Raw genomic sequence first — 21,858 nt, forward strand, 5'->3', positions numbered from 1 at the left:
ATCAGTCTTCAGATATTTCTTGGCCCAGTCTTGAGGTTTTATCTTCTGTTTCTTGGTCAGAGGTGGTGGTTTTCGGCCTTCCTTACCTTGGCCTGTCCCTGAGTATGGCACACCTTGTGCTTTCTGATACTCCAGTAACGTTGCGGCTCTGAAATATGGACAAACTGGAGGCAAATGGCATCTTGGCTGCTTCACGCTTGATTTTCCTCAATTCATGGGCAGTTATTTTGCGCCTTTTTTGCCCAGCGCGCTTCTTGCGACCCTGTTGGCTATTTGCCATGAAACGCTTGATTGTTCGGTGATCACGCTTCAAAAGTTTGGCAATTTCAAGACTCTGCATCCCTCTGCACGACATCTCACAATTGTGGACTTTTCAGAGCCCGTCAAATCTCTCTTCTGACCCATTTTTCCAAAGGAAAGGAAGTTGCCTAATAATGAAGCCCCCCTTATATAGGGTGTTGTGTCATTACACCGCACCCCTCCTCATTACAGAGATGCACATCACCGGATTTACTTCATTGGTAGTTGGCTCTCACATATACAGCTTGGAGTAGGACGACATGTATAAAAAGCATCATGTGATCAAAATACTCATCTGCCTAATAATTCTGCACACAGTGTATATATGAGCTGCGTATAATCCCTATATATGAGCTGTGTATAATCCTTATAAATGTGTATAATCCCTATATATGAGCTGCGTATAATCCTTATATATGAGCTGTGTATAATCCTTATATATGTGTATAATCCCTATATATGAGCTGTGTATAATCCTGATATATGGGCTGAGTATAATCCTTATATATGCGTATAATCCCTATATATGAGCTGTGTATAATCTCTATATATGAGCTGTGTATATTCCTTATAAATGTGTATAATCCCTATATATGAGCTACGTATAATCCTTATATATATATGAGCAGTGTATAATCCTTATATATGTGTATAATCCCTATATATGAGCTGTGTATAATCCTGATATATGGGCTGAGTATAATCCTTATATATGTGTATAATCCCTATATATGAGCTGTGTATAATCCCTATATATGAGCTGTGTATAATCCTTATAAATGTGTATAATCCCTATACATGAGCTGCGTATAATCCTTATATATGAGCTGTGTGTAATCCTTATATATGTGTATAATCCCTATATATGAGCTGTGTATAATCCTGATATATGGGCTGAGTATAATCCTTATATATGCGTATAATCCCTATATATGAGCTGTGTATAATCCCTATATATGAGTTGTGTATAATCCCTATATATGAGCTGCGTATAATCCTGATATATGGCCTGTGTATGGAGGACACGGCTGGAGCAGCGGTAGGTTGTGGGTGTCTGTGGTCTTCTTCTCTTGGACTTTGTGCCCCAGTGACGGGATTATGTGCGGGCGAGGAGTGACGGACCGGGCAGTTGTGAACATAATCCCTCTCCAGATTGGAGGCGACTACGCTCCAGCTATCTGTGTGGCACCAGTATCAAAGTGGCTTGACAGAAGTACCGCATCTGGATATAATGCTACTGCCCTCTAGTGCCTGCACAATAATGCTAGGTGGGTTCATACACCTTTATTATCAATAATCACCTTAACGACTCACACAGGAGCACCGCCTTATCTCTCTTTTCTCTGCATCATACACCAGGGTCAGAAGATGTCACCTCCATCTTGAGAACCTCAGATATGTGTCCATCATACACCAGGGTCAGAAGGTGTTACCTCCATCATGAGGACCTTCGAAGTGTGTCCACCATACACCAGGGTCAGAAGATGTCACCTCTATCATGAGGACATTTGATGTGTATCCACCATACACCAGAATCAGGTGTCACCTCCACCATGAGGACGTCCAATGTGTGCCCATCATACATCAGGGTCAGAAGGTGTCCTCTCCATCATCAGGACCTCCAATGTATCAATCGTACACCAAGGTCTAAAGATGTCACTTCCATCATGAAGACCTCCGATGTGTGTCCTTCATAGACCAGTGGAAGCAGATGTAGCCTCCATCATGAGGACCTCCGATGTGTCCTCCACATACCAGGGTCAAAAAATGTCACATCCATTATGAGGACCTCTGATGTGTGTCCATCATAGACCAGGGTCACAAGATGTCACCTCCATCATGAGGTCCTCTGATGTGTGTCCATCATAGATCAAGATCAAAAGATGTCACCTCCATCATGAGGTCCTCGGATGTGTGTCTATCATACACCAGGGTCAGCTGTCACCTCCATCATGAAGTCCTCCGATTTGTGTCCGTCATACACCAGGGTCAGAAGGTGTGACCTCTATCATGAGGTCCTCCGATGTGTGTCCATCATACACCAGGGTCAGAAGATGCCACCTCTATCATGAGATCCTCCGATGTGTGTCCACCATGCACCAGGGTCATACACTCATACTTTATTAGAGTAATGGGATTGGCATGCCACCATTATTTCTACTATGATAAGGTTTTTACTTTTCTCTCAGTCTCCCCTGAACGGTCAACATATGCCCACCAATACCTGTACAATATATACGCTAAGCAGTCTATGAAGAGGATACTTTACATGACTCAGACTGTCAAACAGTTGAAAGATGCCATTTCTTGGCGTTTGTCCCCGGCATGCGTAGATTGAGCATTTTATGACTAGAGCGGCAGAACTCACCTGATTTAGGGATCGGAGATGGGGCAAGGTAGTGTCCCTGAGCATCGATATGGGAGACTAATGGTGTCCGCAGAGGAGGGTCAGGCGATACAGGGAAATAGTGAATTGAGGACTCGGAGAGGCCCTCATCCCACAGAGAGTCCTCCAGACTCTCATCTCCATCCTCTGAGCAGGAGGACGATGATGATGACAGAGGGCGAGAGATCTTCCGTCTCCATCTCCTTCCTGCTGTCAAACGAGATAATGATAAAATCAGAGGAGAACTGTCACCTCTCTGCTCATCCACACGGGGCGCCAGTCACCTCTCTGCTCGTCCACACGGGGCGCCTGTCACCTCTCTGCTCATCCACACAGGGCACCTGTCACCTCTCTGCTCGTCCACACGGGGCGCCTGTCACCTCTCTGCTCATCCACACAGGGCGCCAGTCACCTCTCTGCTCATCCACACGGGGCACCTGTCACCTCTGCTCATCCACATGGGGCGCCAGTCACCTCTCTGCTCATCCACACGGGGCGCCAGTCACCTCTCTGCTCATCCACACGGGGCACCTGTCACCTCTCTGCTCATCCACACGGGGCGCCAGTCACCTCTCTGCTCATCCACACGGGGCACCTGTCACCTCTCTGCTCATGCACACGGGGCGCCAGTCACCTCTCTGCTCATCCACACGGGGCGCCAGTCACCTCTCTGCTCATGCACACGGGGCGCCAGTCACCTCTCTGCTCATCCACACGGGGCGCCAGTCACCTCTCTGCTCATCCACACGGGGCACCTGTCACCTCTCTGCTCATCCACACGGGGCGCTTGTCACCTCTCTGCTCATCCACACGGGGCGCCAGTCACCTCTCTGCTCATCCACACGGGGCGCCAGTCACCTCTCTGCTCATCCAAACGGGGCGCCTGTCACCTCTCTGCTCATCCACACGGGGCGCCAGTCACCTCTCTGCTCATCCACACGGGGCGCCTGTCACCTCTCTGCTCATCCACATGGGGCGCCTGTCACCTCTCTACTCATCCACACGGGGCATCTGTCACCTCTCTGCTCATCCACACGGGGCGCCAGTCACCTCTCTGCTCATCCACACGGGGCGCCTGTCACCTCTCTGCTCATCCACACGGGGCACCTGTCACCTCTCTGCTCATCCACACGGGGCGCCAGTCACCTCTCTGCTCATCCACACGAGGCGCCAGTCACCTCTCTGCTCATCCACACGGGGCGCCTGTCACCTCTCTGCTCATCCACACGGGGCGCCTGTCACCTTTCTGCTCATCCACACGGGGCGCCTGTCACCTCTCTACTCATCCCCACGGGGCGCCAGTCACCTCTCTGCTCATCCACACGAGGCGCCAGTCACCTCTCTGCTTATCCACACGGGGCGCCTGTCACCTCTCTGCTCATCCACACGGGGCGCCAGTCAACTCTCTGCTCATCCACATGGGGCGCCAGTCACCTCTCTGCTCATCCACACGGGGCGCCAGTCACCTCTCTGCTCATCCACACGGGGCACCCGTCACCTCTCTGCTCATCCACACGGGGCGCCAGTCACCTCTCTGCTCATCCACACGGGGCGCCCGTCACCTCTCTGCTCATCCACAGGGTGCGCCAGTCACCTCTCTGCTCATCCACATGGGGCGCCTGTCACCTCTCTGCTCATCCACACGGGTGCCTGTCACCTCTCTGCTCATCCACACGGAGCGCCTGTCACCTCTCTGCTCATCCACACGGGGCGCCAGTCACCTCTCTGCTCATCCACACGAGGCGCCAGTCACCTCTCTGCTCATCCACACGGGGCACCTGTCACCTCTCTGCTCATCCACACGGGGCGCCAGTCACCTCTCTGCTCATCCACACGGGGCGCCTGTCACCTCTCTGCTCATCCACACGGGGCGCCAGTCACCTCTCTGCTCATCCACACGGGGCGCCTGTCACCTCTCTGCTCATCCACACGAGGCGCCAGTCACCTCTCTGCTCATCCACACGGGGCATCTGTCACCTCTCTACTCATCCACACGGAGCGCCTGTCACCTCTCTGCTCATCCAAACGGGGCGCCTGTCACCTCTCTGCTCATCCACACGGGGCGCCTGTCACCTCTCTGCTCATCCACACGGGGCGCCTGTCACCTCTCTGCTCATCCAGCAGGATGCCTGTCACCTCTCTGCTCATCCACACGGGGCGCCTGTCACCTCTCTGCTCATCCACACAGGGTGCCAGTCACCTCTCTGCTCATCCACACGGGGAGCCTGTCACCTCTCTGCTCATCCACACGGGGCGCCTGTCACCTCTCTGCTCATCCACATGGGGAGCCTGTCACCTCTCTGCTCATCCACACGAGGCGCCTGTCACCTCTCTGCTCATCCCCACGGGGCACCTGTCACCTCTCTGCTCATCCACAAGGGGCGCCTGTCACCTCTCTGCTCATGCACATGGGGAGCCTGTCACATCTCTGCTCATCCACACGGGGCGCCTGTCACCTCTCTGCTCATCCACACGGGGCACCTGTCACCTCTCTGCTCATCCACAAAGGGCGCCTGTCACCTCTCTGCTCATGCACACGGGGAGCCTGTCACATCTCTGCTCATCCACACGGGGAGCCTGTCACCTCTCTGCTCATCCACACGGGGAGCCTGTCACCTCTCTGCTCATCCACACGGGGCGCCTGTCACCTCTCTGCTCATCCACACAGGGCACCTGTCACCTCTCTACTCATCCACACGGGGCGCCAGTCACCTCTCTGCTCATCCAGACGGGGAGCCTGTCACCTCTGTGCTCATCCACACGGGGCGCCAGTCACCTCTCTGCTCATACACACGGGGCGTCTGTCACCACTCTGCTCATCCACACGGGGAGCCAGTCACCTCTCTGCTCATCCACACGGGGCGCCTGTCACCTCTCTGCTCATCCACACAAGGCGCCTGTCACCTCTCAGCTCATCCACACGGGGCACCTGTCACCTCTCTGCTCATCCACACGGGGCGCCAGTCACCTCTCTGCTCATCCACACGGGGCGCCAGTCACCTCTCTGCTCATCCACACGGGGCACCAGTCACCTCTCTGCTCATCCACACAAGGCGCCTGTCACCTCTCTGCTCATCCACACGGGGCGCCAGTCACCTCTCTGCTCATCCACACGGGGCGCCAGTCACCTCTCTGCTCATCCACACGGGGCGCCAGTCACCTCTCTGCTCATCCACACGGGGCACCAGTCACCTCTCTGCTCATCCACACGGGGCGCCTGTCACCTCTCTACTCATCCACACGGGGCATCTGTCACCTCTCTGCTCATCCACACGGGGCGCCAGTCACCTCTCTGCTCATCCACACGGGGCGCCTGACACTTCTCTGCTCATCCACACGGGGCACCAGTCACCTCTCTGCTCATCCACACGGGGAGCCAGTCACCTCTCTGCTCATCCACACGGGGCACCAGTCACCTCTCTGCTCATACACAAGGGGCACCAGTCACCTCTCTGCTCATCCACACGGGGAGCCAGTCACCTCTCTGCTCATCCACACGGGGCGCCTGTCACCTCTCTACTCATCCACACGGGGCGCCAGTCACCTCTCTGCTCATCCACACGGGGCGCCAGTCACATCTCTGCTCATCCACACGGGGCGCCTGTCACCTCTCTGCTCATCCACACGGGGCACTAGTCACCTCTCTGCTCATCCACACGGGGCGCCTGTCACCTCTCTGCTCATCCACACGGGGAGCCTGTCACCTCTCTGCTCATGCACACGGGGCACCTGTCACCTCTCTGCTCATCCACACGGGGCGCCAGTCACCTCTCTGCTCATCCACACGGGGCGCCTGTCACCTCTCTGCTCATCCACACGGGGCGCCTGTCACCTCTCTGCTCATCCACACGGGGCGCCTGTCACCTCTCTGCTCATCCACACGGGGCGCCAGTCACCTCTCTGCTCATCCACACGGGGCACCTGTCACCTCTCTGCTCATCCACACGGGGCGCCAGTCACCTCTCTGCTCATCCACACGGGGCGCCTGTCACCTCTCTGCTCATCCACACGGGGCGCCTGTCACCTCTCTGCTCATGCACACGGGGCGCCAGTCACCTCTCTGCTCATCCACACGGGGCACCAGTCACCTCTCTGCTCATCCACACGGGGAGCCTGTCACCTCTCTGCTCATTCACACGGGGCGCCTGTCACCTCTCTGCTCATCCACACGGGGCGCCTGTCACCTCTCTGCTCATCCACACGGGGCGCCTGTCACCTCTCTGCTCATCCACACGGGGCACCTGTCACCTCTCTGCTCATCCACACTGGGCGCCTGTCACCTCTCTGCTCATCCACACGGGGCGCCAGTCACCTCTCTGCTCATCCACACGGGGCGCCAGTCACCTCTCTGCTCATCCACACGGGGAGCCAGTCACCTCTCTGCTCATCCACACGGGGCGCCTGTCACAACTCTGCTCATCCACACGGCGCCTGTCACCTCTCTACTCATCCACACGGGGCACCAGTCACCTCTCTGCTCATCCACACGGGGCGCCAGTCACCTCTCTGCTCATCCACACGGGGCGCCAGTCACCTCTCTGCTCATCCACACGGGGCGCCAGTCACCTCTCTGCTCATCCACACGGGGCGCCAGTCACCTCTCTGCTCATCCACACAAGGCGCCAGTCACCTCTCTGCTCATCCACACGGGGCGCCTGTCACCTCTCTGCTCATCCACACGGGGCGCCTGTCACCTTTCTGCTCATCCACACGGGCGCCTGTCACCTCTCTACTCATACCCACGAGGCGCCAGTCACCTCTCTGCTTATCCACACGGGGCGCCTGTCACCTCTCTGCTCATCCACACGGGGCACCAGTCACCTCTCTGCTCATCCACATGGGGCGCCAGTCACCTCTCTGCTCATCCACACGGGGCGCCAGTCACCTCTCTGCTCATCCACACGGGGCACCAATCACCTCTCTGCTCATCCACACGGGGCGCCAGTCACCTCTCTGCTCATCCACACGGGGCGCCCGTCACCTCTCTGCTCATCCACAGGGTGCGCCAGTCACCTCTCTGCTCATCCACACGGGGCGCCTGTCACCTCTCTGCTCATCCACACGGGGCGCCCGTCACCTCTCTGCTCATCCACAGGGGGCGCCAGTCACCTCTCTGCTCATCCACACGGGGCGCCTGTCACCTCTCTGCTCATCCACACGGGGCGCCAGTCACCTCTCTGCTCATCCACACGGGTGCCTGTCACCTCTCTGCTCATCCACACGGGGCGCCTGTCACCTCTCTGCTCATGCACACGGGGCACCTGTCACCTCTCTGCTCATCCACACGGGGCGCCTGTCACCTCTCTGCTCATCTACACGGGGCACCAGTCACCTCTCTGCTCATCCACACGGGGCGCCAGTCACCTCTCTGCTCATCCACACGGGGCGCCAGTCACCTCTCTGCTCATCCACACGGGGCGCCAGTCACCTCTCTGCTCATACACACGGGGCACCTGTCACCTCTCTGCTCATCCACACGGGGCACCTGTCACCTCTCTGCTCATCCACACTGGGCGACTGTCACCTCTCTGCTCATCCACACGGGGCGCCAGTCACCTCTCTGCTCATCCACACGGGGAGCCAGTCACCTCTCTGCTCATCCACACGGGGCACCAGTCACCTCTCTGCTCATACACAAGGGGCACCAGTCACCTCTCTGCTCATCCACACGGGGAGCCAGTCACCTCTCTGCTCATCCACACAGGGAGCCAGTCACCTCTCTGCTCATCCACACGGGGCGCCTGTCACCTCTCTACTCATCCACACGGGGCGCCAGTCACCTCTCTGCTCATCCACACGGGGCGCCAGTCACATCTCTGCTCATCCACACGGGGCGCCTGTCACCTCTCTGCTCATCCACACGGGGCACTAGTCACCTCTCTGCTCATCCACACGGGGCGCCTGTCACCTCTCTGCTCATCCACACGGGGAGCCTGTCACCTCTCTGCTCATGCACACGGGGCACCTGTCACCTCTCTGCTCATCCACACGGGGCGCCAGTCACCTCTCTGCTCATCCACACGGGGCGCCTGTCACCTCTCTGCTCATCCACACGGGGCGCCTGTCACCTCTCTGCTCATCCACACGGGGCGCCTGTCACCTCTCTGCTCATCCACACGGGGCGCCAGTCACCTCTCTGCTCATCCACACGGGGCACCTGTCACCTCTCTGCTCATCCACACGGGGCGCCAGTCACCTCTCTGCTCATCCACACGGGGCGCCTGTCAACTCTCTGCTCATCCACACGGGGCGCCTGTCACCTCTCTGCTCATGCACACGGGGCGCCAGTCACCTCTCTGCTCATCCACACGGGGCACCAGTCACCTCTCTGCTCATCCACACGGGGAGCCTGTCACCTCTCTGCTCATTCACACGGGGCACCTGTCACCTCTCTGCTCATCCACAAGGGGCGCCTGTCACCTCTCTGCTCATCCACACGGGGCACCTGTCACCTCTCTGCTCATCCACACGGGTGCCTGTCACCTCTCTGCTCATCCACAAGGGGCGCCTGTCACCTCTCTGCTCATCCACACGGGGCGCCTGTCACCTCTCTGCTCATCCACACGGGGCACCTGTCACCTCTCTGCTCATCCACACTGGGCGCCTGTCACCTCTCTGCTCATCCACACGGGGCGCCAGTCACCTCTCTGCTCATCCACACGGGGCGCCAGTCACCTCTCTGCTCATCCACACGGGGAGCCAGTCACCTCTCTGCTCATCCACACGGGGCGCCTGTCACCACTCTGCTCATCCACACGGCGCCTGTCACCTCTCTACTCATCCACACGGGGCACCAGTCACCTCTCTGCTCATCCACACGGGGCGCCAGTCACCTCTCTGCTCATCCACACGGGGCGCCAGTCACCTCTCTGCTCATCCACACGGGGCGCCAGTCACCTCTCTGCTCATCCACACGGGGCGCCAGTCACCTCTCTGCTCATCCACACGAGGCGCCAGTCACCTCTCTGCTCATCCACACGGGGCGCCTGTCACCTCTCTGCTCATCCACACGGGGCGCCTGTCACCTTTCTGCTCATCCACACGGGCGCCTGTCACCTCTCTACTCATCCCCACGAGGCGCCAGTCACCTCTCTGCTTATCCACACGGGGCGCCTGTCACCTCTCTGCTCATCCACACGGGGCACCAGTCACCTCTCTGCTCATCCACATGGGGCGCCAGTCACCTCTCTGCTCATCCACACGGGGCGCCAGTCACCTCTCTGCTCATCCACACGGGGCACCAATCACCTCTCTGCTCATCCACACGGGGCGCCAGTCACCTCTCTGCTCATCCACACGGGGCGCCCGTCACCTCTCTGCTCATCCACAGGGTGCGCCAGTCACCTCTCTGCTCATCCACACGGGGCGCCTGTCACCTCTCTGCTCATCCACACGGGGAGCCTGTCACCTCTCTGTTCATCCACACGAGGTGCCTGTCACCTCTCTGCTCATCCCCACGGGGCACCTGTCACCTCTCTGCTCATCCACAAGGGGCGCCTGTCACCTCTCTGCTCATGCACATGGGGAGCCTGTCACATCTCTGCTCATCCACACGGGGCGCCTGTCACCTCTCTGCTCATCCACACGGGGCACCTGTCACTTCTCTGCTCATCCACAAAGGGCGCCTGTCACCTCTCTGCTCATGCACACGGGGAGCCTGTCACATCTCTGCTCATCCACACGGGGAGCCTGTCACCTCTCTGCTCATCCACACGGGGAGCCTGTCACCTCTCTGCTCATCCACACGGGGCGCCTGTCACCTCTCTGCTCATCCACACAGGGCACCTGTCACCTCTCTACTCATCCACACGGGGCGCCAGTCACCTCTCTGCTCATCCAGACGGGGAGCCTGTCACCTCTGTGCTCATCCACACGGGGCGCCAGTCACCTCTCTGCTCATACACACGGGGCGTCTGTCACCACTCTGCTCATCCACACGGGGAGCCAGTCACCTCTCTGCTCATCCACACGGGGCGCCTGTCACCTCTCTGCTCATCCACACAAGGCGCCTGTCACCTCTCAGCTCATCCACACGGGGCACCTGTCACCTCTCTGCTCATCCACACGGGGCGCCAGTCACCTCTCTGCTCATCCACACGGGGCGCCAGTCACCTCTCTGCTCATCCACACGGGGCACCAGTCACCTCTCTGCTCATCCACACAAGGCGCCTGTCACCTCTCTGCTCATCCACACGGGGCGCCAGTCACCTCTCTGCTCATCCACACGGGGCGCCAGTCACCTCTCTGCTCATCCACACGGGGCGCCAGTCACCTCTCTGCTCATCCACACGGGGCACCAGTCACCTCTCTGCTCATCCACACGGGGCGCCTGTCACCTCTCTACTCATCCACACGGGGCATCTGTCACCTCTCTGCTCATCCACACGGGGCGCCAGTCACCTCTCTGCTCATCCACACGGGGCGCCTGACACTTCTCTGCTCATCCACACGGGGCACCAGTCACCTCTCTGCTCATCCACACGGGGAGCCAGTCACCTCTCTGCTCATCCACACGGGGCACCAGTCACCTCTCTGCTCATACACAAGGGGCACCAGTCACCTCTCTGCTCATCCACACGGGGAGCCAGTCACCTCTCTGCTCATCCACACGGGGCGCCTGTCACCTCTCTACTCATCCACACGGGGCGCCAGTCACCTCTCTGCTCATCCACACGGGGCGCCAGTCACATCTCTGCTCATCCACACGGGGCGCCTGTCACCTCTCTGCTCATCCACACGGGGCACTAGTCACCTCTCTGCTCATCCACACGGGGCGCCTGTCACCTCTCTGCTCATCCACACGGGGAGCCTGTCACCTCTCTGCTCATGCACACGGGGCACCTGTCACCTCTCTGCTCATCCACACGGGGCGCCAGTCACCTCTCTGCTCATCCACACGGGGCGCCTGTCACCTCTCTGCTCATCCACACGGGGCGCCTGTCACCTCTCTGCTCATCCACACGGGGCGCCTGTCACCTCTCTGCTCATCCACACGGGGCGCCAGTCACCTCTCTGCTCATCCACACGGGGCACCTGTCACCTCTCTGCTCATCCACACGGGGCGCCAGTCACCTCTCTGCTCATCCACACGGGGCGCCTGTCACCTCTCTGCTCATCCACACGGGGCGCCTGTCACCTCTCTGCTCATGCACACGGGGCGCCAGTCACCTCTCTGCTCATCCACACGGGGCACCAGTCACCTCTCTGCTCATCCACACGGGGAGCCTGTCACCTCTCTGCTCATTCACACGGGGCGCCTGTCACCTCTCTGCTTATCCACACGGGGCGCCTGTCACCTCTCTGCTCATCCACACGGGGCGCCTGTCACCTCTCTGCTCATCCACACGGGGCACCTGTCACCTCTCTGCTCATCCACACTGGGCGCCTGTCACCTCTCTGCTCATCCACACGGGGCGCCAGTCACCTCTCTGCTCATCCACACGGGGCGCCAGTCACCTCTCTGCTCATCCACACGGGGAGCCAGTCACCTCTCTGCTCATCCACACGGGGAGCCAGTCACCTCTCTGCTCATCCACACGGGGCGCCTGTCACCACTCTGCTCATCCACACGGCGCCTGTCACCTCTCTACTCATCCACACGGGGCACCAGTCACCTCTCTGCTCATCCACACGGGGCGCCAGTCACCTCTCTGCTCATCCACACGGGGCGCCAGTCACCTCTCTGCTCATCCACACGGGGCGCCAGTCACCTCTCTGCTCATCCACACGGGGCGCCAGTCACCTCTCTGCTCATCCACACGAGGCGCCAGTCACCTCTCTGCTCATCCACACGGGGCGCCTGTCACCTCTCTGCTCATCCACACGGGGCGCCTGTCACCTTTCTGCTCATCCACACGGGCGCCTGTCACCTCTCTACTCATCCCCACGAGGCGCCAGTCACCTCTCTGCTTATCCACACGGGGCGCCTGTCACCTCTCTGCTCATCCACACGGGGCACCAGTCACCTCTCTGCTCATCCACATGGGGCGCCAGTCACCTCTCTGCTCATCCACACGGGGCGCCAGTCACCTCTCTGCTCATCCACACGGGGCACCAATCACCTCTCTGCTCATCCACACGGGGCGCCAGTCACCTCTCTGCTCATCCACACGGGGCGCCCGTCACCTCTCTGCTCATCCACAGGGTGCGCCAGTCACCTCTCTGCTCATCCACACGGGGCGCCTGTCACCTCTCTGCTCATCCACACGGGGAGCCTGTCACCTCTCTGCTCATCCACACGAGGTGCCTGTCACCTCTCTGCTCATCCCCACGGGGCACCTGTCACCTCTCTGCTCATCCACAAGGGGCGCCTGTCACCTCTCTGCTCATGCACATGGGGAGCCTGTCACATCTCTGCTCATCCACACGGGGCGCCTGTCACCTCTCTGCTCATCCACACGGGGCACCTGTCACTTCTCTGCTCATCCACAAAGGGCGCCTGTCACCTCTCTGCTCATGCACACGGGGAGCCTGTCACATCTCTGCTCATCCACACGGGGAGCCTGTCACCTCTCTGCTCATCCACACGGGGAGCCTGTCACCTCTCTGCTCATCCACACGGGGCGCCTGTCACCTCTCTGCTCATCCACACAGGGCACCTGTCACCTCTCTACTCATCCACACGGGGCGCCAGTCACCTCTCTGCTCATCCAGACGGGGAGCCTGTCACCTCTGTGCTCATCCACACGGGGCGCCAGTCACCTCTCTGCTCATACACACGGGGCGTCTGTCACCACTCTGCTCATCCACACGGGGAGCCAGTCACCTCTCTGCTCATCCACACGGGGCGCCTGTCACCTCTCTGCTCATCCACACAAGGCGCCTGTCACCTCTCAGCTCATCCACACGGGGCACCTGTCACCTCTCTGCTCATCCACACGGGGCGCCAGTCACCTCTCTGCTCATCCACACGGGGCGCCAGTCACCTCTCTGCTCATCCACACGGGGCACCAGTCACCTCTCTGCTCATCCACACAAGGCGCCTGTCACCTCTCTGCTCATCCACACGGGGCGCCAGTCACCTCTCTGCTCATCCACACGGGGCGCCAGTCACCTCTCTGCTCATCCACACGGGGCGCCAGTCACCTCTCTGCTCATCCACACGGGGCACCAGTCACCTCTCTGCTCATCCACACGGGGCGCCTGTCACCTCTCTACTCATCCACACGGGGCATCTGTCACCTCTCTGCTCATCCACACGGGGCGCCAGTCACCTCTCTGCTCATCCACACGGGGCGCCTGACACTTCTCTGCTCATCCACACGGGGCACCAGTCACCTCTCTGCTCATCCACACGGGGAGCCAGTCACCTCTCTGCTCATCCACACGGGGCACCAGTCACCTCTCTGCTCATACACAAGGGGCACCAGTCACCTCTCTGCTCATCCACACGGGGAGCCAGTCACCTCTCTGCTCATCCACACGGGGCGCCTGTCACCTCTCTACTCATCCACACGGGGCGCCAGTCACCTCTCTGCTCATCCACACGGGGCGCCAGTCACATCTCTGCTCATCCACACGGGGCGCCTGTCACCTCTCTGCTCATCCACACGGGGCACTAGTCACCTCTCTGCTCATCCACACGGGGCGCCTGTCACCTCTCTGCTCATCCACACGGGGAGCCTGTCACCTCTCTGCTCATGCACACGGGGCACCTGTCACCTCTCTGCTCATCCACACGGGGCGCCAGTCACCTCTCTGCTCATCCACACGGGGCGCCTGTCACCTCTCTGCTCATCCACACGGGGCGCCTGTCACCTCTCTGCTCATCCACACGGGGCGCCTGTCACCTCTCTGCTCATCCACACGGGGCGCCAGTCACCTCTCTGCTCATCCACACGGGGCACCTGTCACCTCTCTGCTCATCCACACGGGGCGCCAGTCACCTCTCTGCTCATCCACACGGGGCGCCTGTCACCTCTCTGCTCATCCACACGGGGCGCCTGTCACCTCTCTGCTCATGCACACGGGGCGCCAGTCACCTCTCTGCTCATCCACACGGGGCACCAGTCACCTCTCTGCTCATCCACACGGGGAACCTGTCACCTCTCTGCTCATTCACACGGGGCGCCTGTCACCTCTCTGCTCATCCACACGGGGCGCCTGTCACCTCTCTGCTCATCCACACGGGGCGCCTGTCACCTCTCTGCTCATCCACACGGGGCACCTGTCACCTCTCTGCTCATCCACACTGGGCGCCTGTCACCTCTCTGCTCATCCACACGGGGCGCCAGTCACCTCTCTGCTCATCCACACGGGGCGCCAGTCACCTCTCTGCTCATCCACACGGGGAGCCAGTCACCTCTCTGCTCATCCACACGGGGCGCCTGTCACCACTCTGCTCATCCACACGGCGCCTGTCACCTCTCTACTCATCCACACGGGGCACCAGTCACCTCTCTGCTCATCCACACGGGGCGCCAGTCACCTCTCTGCTCATCCACACGGGGCGCCAGTCACCTCTCTGCTCATCCACACGGGGCACCTGTCACCTCTCTGCTCATCCACACTGGGCGCCTGTCACCTCTCTGCTCATCCACACGGGGCGCCAGTCACCTCTCTGCTCATCCACACGGGGCGCCAGTCACCTCTCTGCTCATCCACACGGGGCGCCAGTCACCTCTCTGCTCATCCACACGGGGCGCCAGTCACCTCTCTGCTCATCCACACGAGGCGCCAGTCACCTCTCTGCTCATCCACACGGGGCGCCTGTCACCTCTCTGCTCATCCACACGGGGCGCCTGTCACCTTTCTGCTCATCCACACGGGCGCCTGTCACCTCTCTACTCATCCCCACGAGGCGCCAGTCACCTCTCTGCTTATCCACACGGGGCGCCTGTCACCTCTCTGCTCATCCACACGGGGCACCAGTCACCTCTCTGCTCATCCACATGGGGCGCCAGTCACCTCTCTGCTCATCCACACGGGGCGCCAGTCACCTCTCTGCTCATCCACACGGGGCACCAATCACCTCTCTGCTCATACACACGGGGCGCCAGTCACCTCTCTGCTCATCCACACGGGGCGCCCGTCACCTCTCTGCTCATCCACAGGGTGCGCCAGTCACCTCTCTGCTCATCCACACGGGGCGCCTGTCACCTCTCTGCTCATCCACACGGGGCGCCCGTCACCTCTCTGCTCATCCACAGGGGGCGCCAGTCACCTCTCTGCTCATCCACACGGGGCGCCTGTCACCTCTCTGCTCATCCACACGGGGCGCCAGTCACCTCTCTGCTCATCCACACGGGTGCCTGTCACCTCTCTGCTCATCCACACGGGGCGCCTGTCACCTCTCTGCTCATGCACACGGGGCACCTGTCACCTCTCTGCTCATCCACACGGGGCGCCTGTCACCTCTCTGCTCATCTACACGGGGCACCAGTCACCTCTCTGCTCATCCACACGGGGCACCAGTCACCTCTCTGCTCATCCACACGGGGCGCCAGTCACCTCTCTGCTCATCCACACGGGGCGCCAGTCACCTCTCTGCTCATCCACACGGGGCGCCAGTCACCTCTCTGCTCATCCACACGGGGCACCTGTCACCTCTCTGCTCATCCACACGGGGCACCTGTCACCTCTCTGCTCATCCACACTGGGCGACTGTCACCTCTCTGCTCATCCACACGGGGCGCCAGTCACCTCTCTGCTCATCCACACGGGGAGCCAGTCACCTCTCTGCTCATCCACACGGGGCACCACTCACCTCTCTGCTCATACACAAGGGGCACCAGTCACCTCTCTGCTCATCCACACGGGGAGCCAGTCACCTCTCTGCTCATCCACACGGGGAGCCAGTCACCTCTCTGCTCATCCACACGGGGCGCCTGTCACCTCTCTACTCATCCACACGGGGCGCCAGTCACCTCTCTGCTCATCCACACGGGGCGCCAGTCACATCTCTGCTCATCCACACGGGGCGCCTGTCACCTCTCTGCTCATCCACACGGGGCACTAGTCACCTCTCTGCTCATCCACACGGGGCGCCTGTCACCTCTCTGCTCATCCACACGGGGAGCCTGTCACCTCTCTGCTCATGCACACGGGGCACCTGTCACCTCTCTGCTCATCCACACGGGGCGCCAGTCACCTCTCTGCTCATCCACACGGGGCGCCTGTCACCTCTCTGCTCATCCACACGGGGCGCCTGTCACCTCTCTGCTCATCCACACGGGGCGCCTGTCACCTCTCTGCTCATCCACACGGGGCGCCTGTCACCTCTCTGCTCATCCACACGGGGCGCCAGTCACCTCTCTGCTCATCCACACGGGGCACCTGTCACCTCTCTGCTCATCTACACGGGGCGCCAGTCACCTCTCTGCTCATCCACACGGGGCGCCTGTCACCTCTCTGCTCATCCACACGGGGCGCCTGTCACCTCTCTGCTCATGCACACGGGGCGCCAGTCACCTCTCTGCTCATCCACACGGGGCACCAGTCACCTCTCTGCTCATCCACACGGGGAGCCTGTCACCTCTCTGCTCATTCACACGGGGCACCTGTCACCTCTCTGCTCATCCACACGGGGCACCTGTCACCTCTCTGCTCATCCACACTGGGCGCCTGTCACCTCTCTGCTCATCCACACGGGGCGCCAGTCACCTCTCTGCTCATCCACACGGGGCGCCAGTCACCTCTCTGCTCATCCACACGGGGAGCCAGTCACCTCTCTGCTCATCCACACGGGGCGCCTGTCACCACTCTGCTCATCCACACGGCGCCTGTCACCTCTCTACTCATCCACACGGGGCACCAGTCACCTCTCTGCTCATCCACACGGGGCGCCAGTCACCTCTCTGCTCATCCACACGGGGCGCCAGTCACCTCTCTGCTCATCCACACGGGGCGCCAGTCACCTCTCTGCTCATCCACACGGGGCGCCAGTCACCTCTCTACTCATCCACACAGGGCACCTGTCACCTCTCTACTCATCCACACGGGGCACCTGTCACCTCTCTGCTCATCTACAAGGGGCGCCTGTCACCTCTCTGCTCATGCACACGGGGAGCCTGTCACATCTCTGCTCATCCACACGGGGAGCCTGTCACCTCTCTGCTCATCCACACGGGGCGCCTGTCACCTCTCTGCTCATCCACACAGGGCACCTGTCACCTCTCTACTCATCCACACGGGGCGCCTGTCACCTCTCTGCTCATCCACACGGGGCACCTGTCACCTCTCTGCTCATCTACAAGGGGCGCCTGTCACGTCTCTGCTCATCCACACGGGGCGCCTGTCACCTCTCTGCTCATCCACACGGGGCACCTGTCACCTCTCTGCTCATCTACAAGGGGCGCCTGTCTCCTCTCTACTCATCCACACGGGGCATCTGTCACCTCTCTGCTCATCCACACGGGGCGCCAGTCACCTCTCTGCTCATCCACACGGGGCGCCAGTCACCTCTCTGCTCATCCACACGGGGCGCCTGTCACCTCTCTGCTCATCCACACGGGGCACCAGTCACCTCTCTGCTTATCCACACGGGGCGCCTGTCACCTCTCTGCTCATGCACACGGGGCACCTGTCACCTCTCTGCTCATCCACACGGGGCCCCTGTCACCTCTCTGCTCATCCACACGGGGCGCCTGTCACCTCTCTGCTCATCCACACGGGGCGCCTGTCACCTCTCTGCTCATCCACACGGGGCGCCTGTCACCTCTCTGCTCATCCACACGGGGCGCAAGTCACCTCTCTGCTCATCCACACGGGGCGCCAGTCACCTCTCTGCTCATCCACACGGGGCGCCAGTCACCTCTCTGCTCATCCACACGGGGCGCCTGTCACCTCTCTGCTCATCCACACGGGGCGCCTGTCACCTCTCTGCTCATCCACACGGGGAGTCTGTCACCTCTCTGCTCATCCACACGAGGAGCCTGTCACCTCTCTGCTCATCCACACGGGGCGCCTGTCACCTCTCAGCTCATCCATACGGGGCGCCTGTCACCTCTCTGCTCATGCACACGGGGCACCTGTCACCTCTCTGCTCATCCACACGGGGCACCAGTCACCTCTCTGCTCATCCACACGGGGCACCAGTCACCTCTCTGCTCATCCACACGGGGCGCCTGTCACCTCTCTGCTCATCCACACGGGGCGCCTGTCACCTCTCTGCTCATCCACACGGGGCGCCAGTCACCTCTCTGCTCATCCACACGGGGCGCCAGTCACCTCTCTGCTCATCCACACGGGAAGCCAGTCACCTCTCTGCTCATCCACACGAGGCGCCTGTCACCTCTCTGCTCATCCACACGGGGCACCAGTCACCTCTCTGCTCATCCACACGGGACGCTTGTCACCTCTCTGCTCATCCACACGGGGCGCCTGTCACCTCTCTGCTCATCCACACGGGGCGCCTGTCACCTCTCTGCTCATGCACACGGGGCGCCAGTCACCTCTCTGCTCATCCACACGGGGCGCCAGTCACCTCTCTGCTCATCCACACGGGGCACCTGTCACCTCTCTGCTCATCCACACTGGGCGCCTGTCACCTCTCTGCTCATCCACACGGGGCGCCAGTCACCTCTCTGCTCATCCACACGGGGCGCCAGTCACCTCTCTGCTCATCCACACGGGGCGCCAGTCACCTCTCTGCTCATCCACACGGGGCGCCAGTCACCTCTCTGCTCATCCACACGGGGAGCCTGTCACCTCTCTGCTCATCCACACGGGGAGCCTGTCACCTCTCTGCTCATCCACACGGGGCGCCTGTCACCTCTCTGCTCATGCACACGGGGCGCCAGTCACCTCTCTGCTCATCCACACGGGGCACCTGTCACCTCTCTGCTCATCCACACTGGGCGCCTGTCACCTCTCTGCTCATCCACACGGAGCGCCAGTCACCTCTCTGCTCATTCACACGGGGCGCCAGTCACCTCTCTGCTCATCCACACGGGGCGCCTGTCACCTCTCTGCTCATGCACACGGGGCACCTGTCACCACTCCTACCTGGAGAGGGCGCTATCTGCACATCTGATGAGTCCCAGCTCTGCTCACAACTGGCGGCTGTAACAACAAATGGTAATGGATACTGATCAATCACTGAGCTGCTTCATCTGTGTCAGATGAGAAGACTCCAGGGCAGAACTAGATTGATGACCTTTTTGTTTCCGTATCCCCCATCTCGCAGTATCACACGTAGAATGTGTGATGGACACATATGTGACACTGCATGTACCTGCCGTCACTTCCATGCCCCCATCCCCCTGTTCTCACCATACAGCAGCTGCATCCTTATTTCCATCAGCCGCTCGGGGTCTCTGTTGTTGAAATCTGCCCACCGGTGTAGCAGCTGGCGCGGAGTGCGGAGGCAGCCAGACATGGGCTCCAAGCAGCGGGCGATCTCCTGGAGGATGGCTCGACGCTGGCGCAGAGATATGGCCCCTGCCCTTTGGAGCTCATCTGGCAGGTAGCGGTCCATTAACGAGACAAAGCACTCGAGTTCTACGCGGGAAAAGTTGGGGGATCTGCGGCCACTGCGCTTCCTCAGCACCCCTGAAACATAACCGGGGTGTAGCATAATATCTGGAATACTGTAATAAAGGGATAAAGTCATAGCCTGAACTCACGTCTGCGGTACATGGGCGGCCGGCGATTCAACCACACGCCATCATACGGGGCCAACTCTGCTGCGTCTCTATGGCTTTGCCAACCTGCATGACAAGAAAGCACAATGATGATATCACCACATGAGTAATAAAGATGGTGTGAGGTCACAATGCCCTCCCAGAATGATGTCACCAGATGAGTAATAAAGATGGTGTGAGGTCACAATGTCCTCCCAGAATGATGTCATCAGATGAGTAATAAAGATGGTGTGAGGTCACAATGTCCTCCCAGAATGATGTCACCAGATGAGTAATAAAGATGGTGTGAGGTCACAATGCCCTCCCAGAATGATGTCATCAGATGTGTAATAAAGATGGCGTGAGGTCACAATGTCCTCCCAGAATGATGTCATCAGATGAGTAATAAAGATGGTGTGAGGTCACAATGTCCTCCCAGAATGATGTCATCAGATGAGTAATAAAGATGGTGTGAGGTCACAATGCCCTCCCAGAATGATGTCATCAGATGAGTAATAAAGATGGTGTGATGTCACAATGCCCTCCCAGAATGATGTCATCAGATGAGTAATAAAGATGGTGTGAGGTCACAATGCCCTCCCAGAATGATGTCATCATATGAGTAATAAAGATGGTGTGATGTCACAATGCCCTCCCAGAATGATGTCATCAGATGAGTAATAAAGATGGTGTGAGGTCACAATGCCCTCCCAGAATGATGTCATCAGATGAGTAATAAAGATGGTGTGAGGTCACAATGCCCTCCCAGAATGATGTCATCAGATGAGTAATAAAGATGGTGTGAGGTCACAATGCCCTCCCAGAATGATGTCATCAGATGAGTAATAAAGATGGTGTGAGGTCACAATGTCCTCCCAGAATGATGTCACCAGATGTGTAATAAAGATGGTGTGAGGTCACAATGCCTTCCCAGAATGATGTCATCAGATGAGTAATAAAGATGGTGTGAGGTCACAATGCCCTCCCAGAATGATGTCATCAGATAAGTTGTGACGGGGTATGCGGCAGAGCAGTAAGGGACGCCAGGCCAAGGAACAATCCAAAGGGCTTTATTGGAACCACAAAGATAAAGGACCAAACAAATATAAATCCTTAAAGTCTGCAAGGAGTCCACAGCAAAACAAAAGTTCCAGGGGAGCCTCCCGGTATTCCAACGCCAAGGAAAATATGGCAATGGTCCTTATATGAGTTCCTTGAGTCCAACAGGGTGAACAACAAAACTCAATCCCACGTGGCCACTGATCTCCAATCTGTGACAGTCCATACACAGGCTCTAGGATCCAGCCTCAGCAATAGGTCCTAGTCCTTCTCCAGCAGAGATCCAACTAACTGAACTAACATGGGTCTCATTGTTCTTCTCTCCTGGGATCAGCCCCTTAAGTGGGCAGAAGAGTCCAACTCCGCATGGACACTTGATACATGAATGGACTTTAGAAGTCCTAGCTCTTTCTTGTTTACTAAGTTGTGGATTGGAGAAGTCCCATGCTGAGAAGAACAAACAATCCTCCACCAGTAGTACATACAGGACAGTCAAGGAGAGACAGACTATTACACCATGAGCAAAGGCGGGGGAGGGACACACTGTTACAA

The 21,858-nt window shown here is 59.2% G+C and overlaps 1 protein-coding gene across 6 annotated transcripts in view; it reads right to left on the reverse strand.

The window, feature by feature from the left end:
• The window catches only part of LOC142243730 (uncharacterized), a 1,240,762-nt gene that overhangs the window by 65,424 nt on the left and 1,153,480 nt on the right, over window positions 1-21,858 (reverse strand). For 5 of the 6 annotated variants that reach the window (XM_075315928.1, XM_075315931.1, XM_075315927.1 and 2 more), the window contains 4 exons: window positions 20,251-20,334; window positions 19,898-20,176; window positions 19,631-19,687; window positions 2,669-2,896 (listed from right to left, as the gene is read on the reverse strand). In XM_075315928.1, the coding sequence (XP_075172043.1) occupies window positions 2,669-2,896; window positions 19,631-19,687; window positions 19,898-20,176; window positions 20,251-20,334 (648 nt within the window). The remainder of the gene's footprint in view (window positions 1-2,668; window positions 2,897-19,630; window positions 19,688-19,897; window positions 20,177-20,250; window positions 20,335-21,858) is intronic. The other variant, XM_075315929.1, reaches the window with a different exon arrangement.

The sequence above is a fragment of the Anomaloglossus baeobatrachus genome, chromosome 6, assembly GCF_048569485.1.
Source record: "Anomaloglossus baeobatrachus isolate aAnoBae1 chromosome 6, aAnoBae1.hap1, whole genome shotgun sequence".
Lineage (NCBI taxonomy): Eukaryota > Metazoa > Chordata > Amphibia > Anura > Aromobatidae > Anomaloglossus > Anomaloglossus baeobatrachus.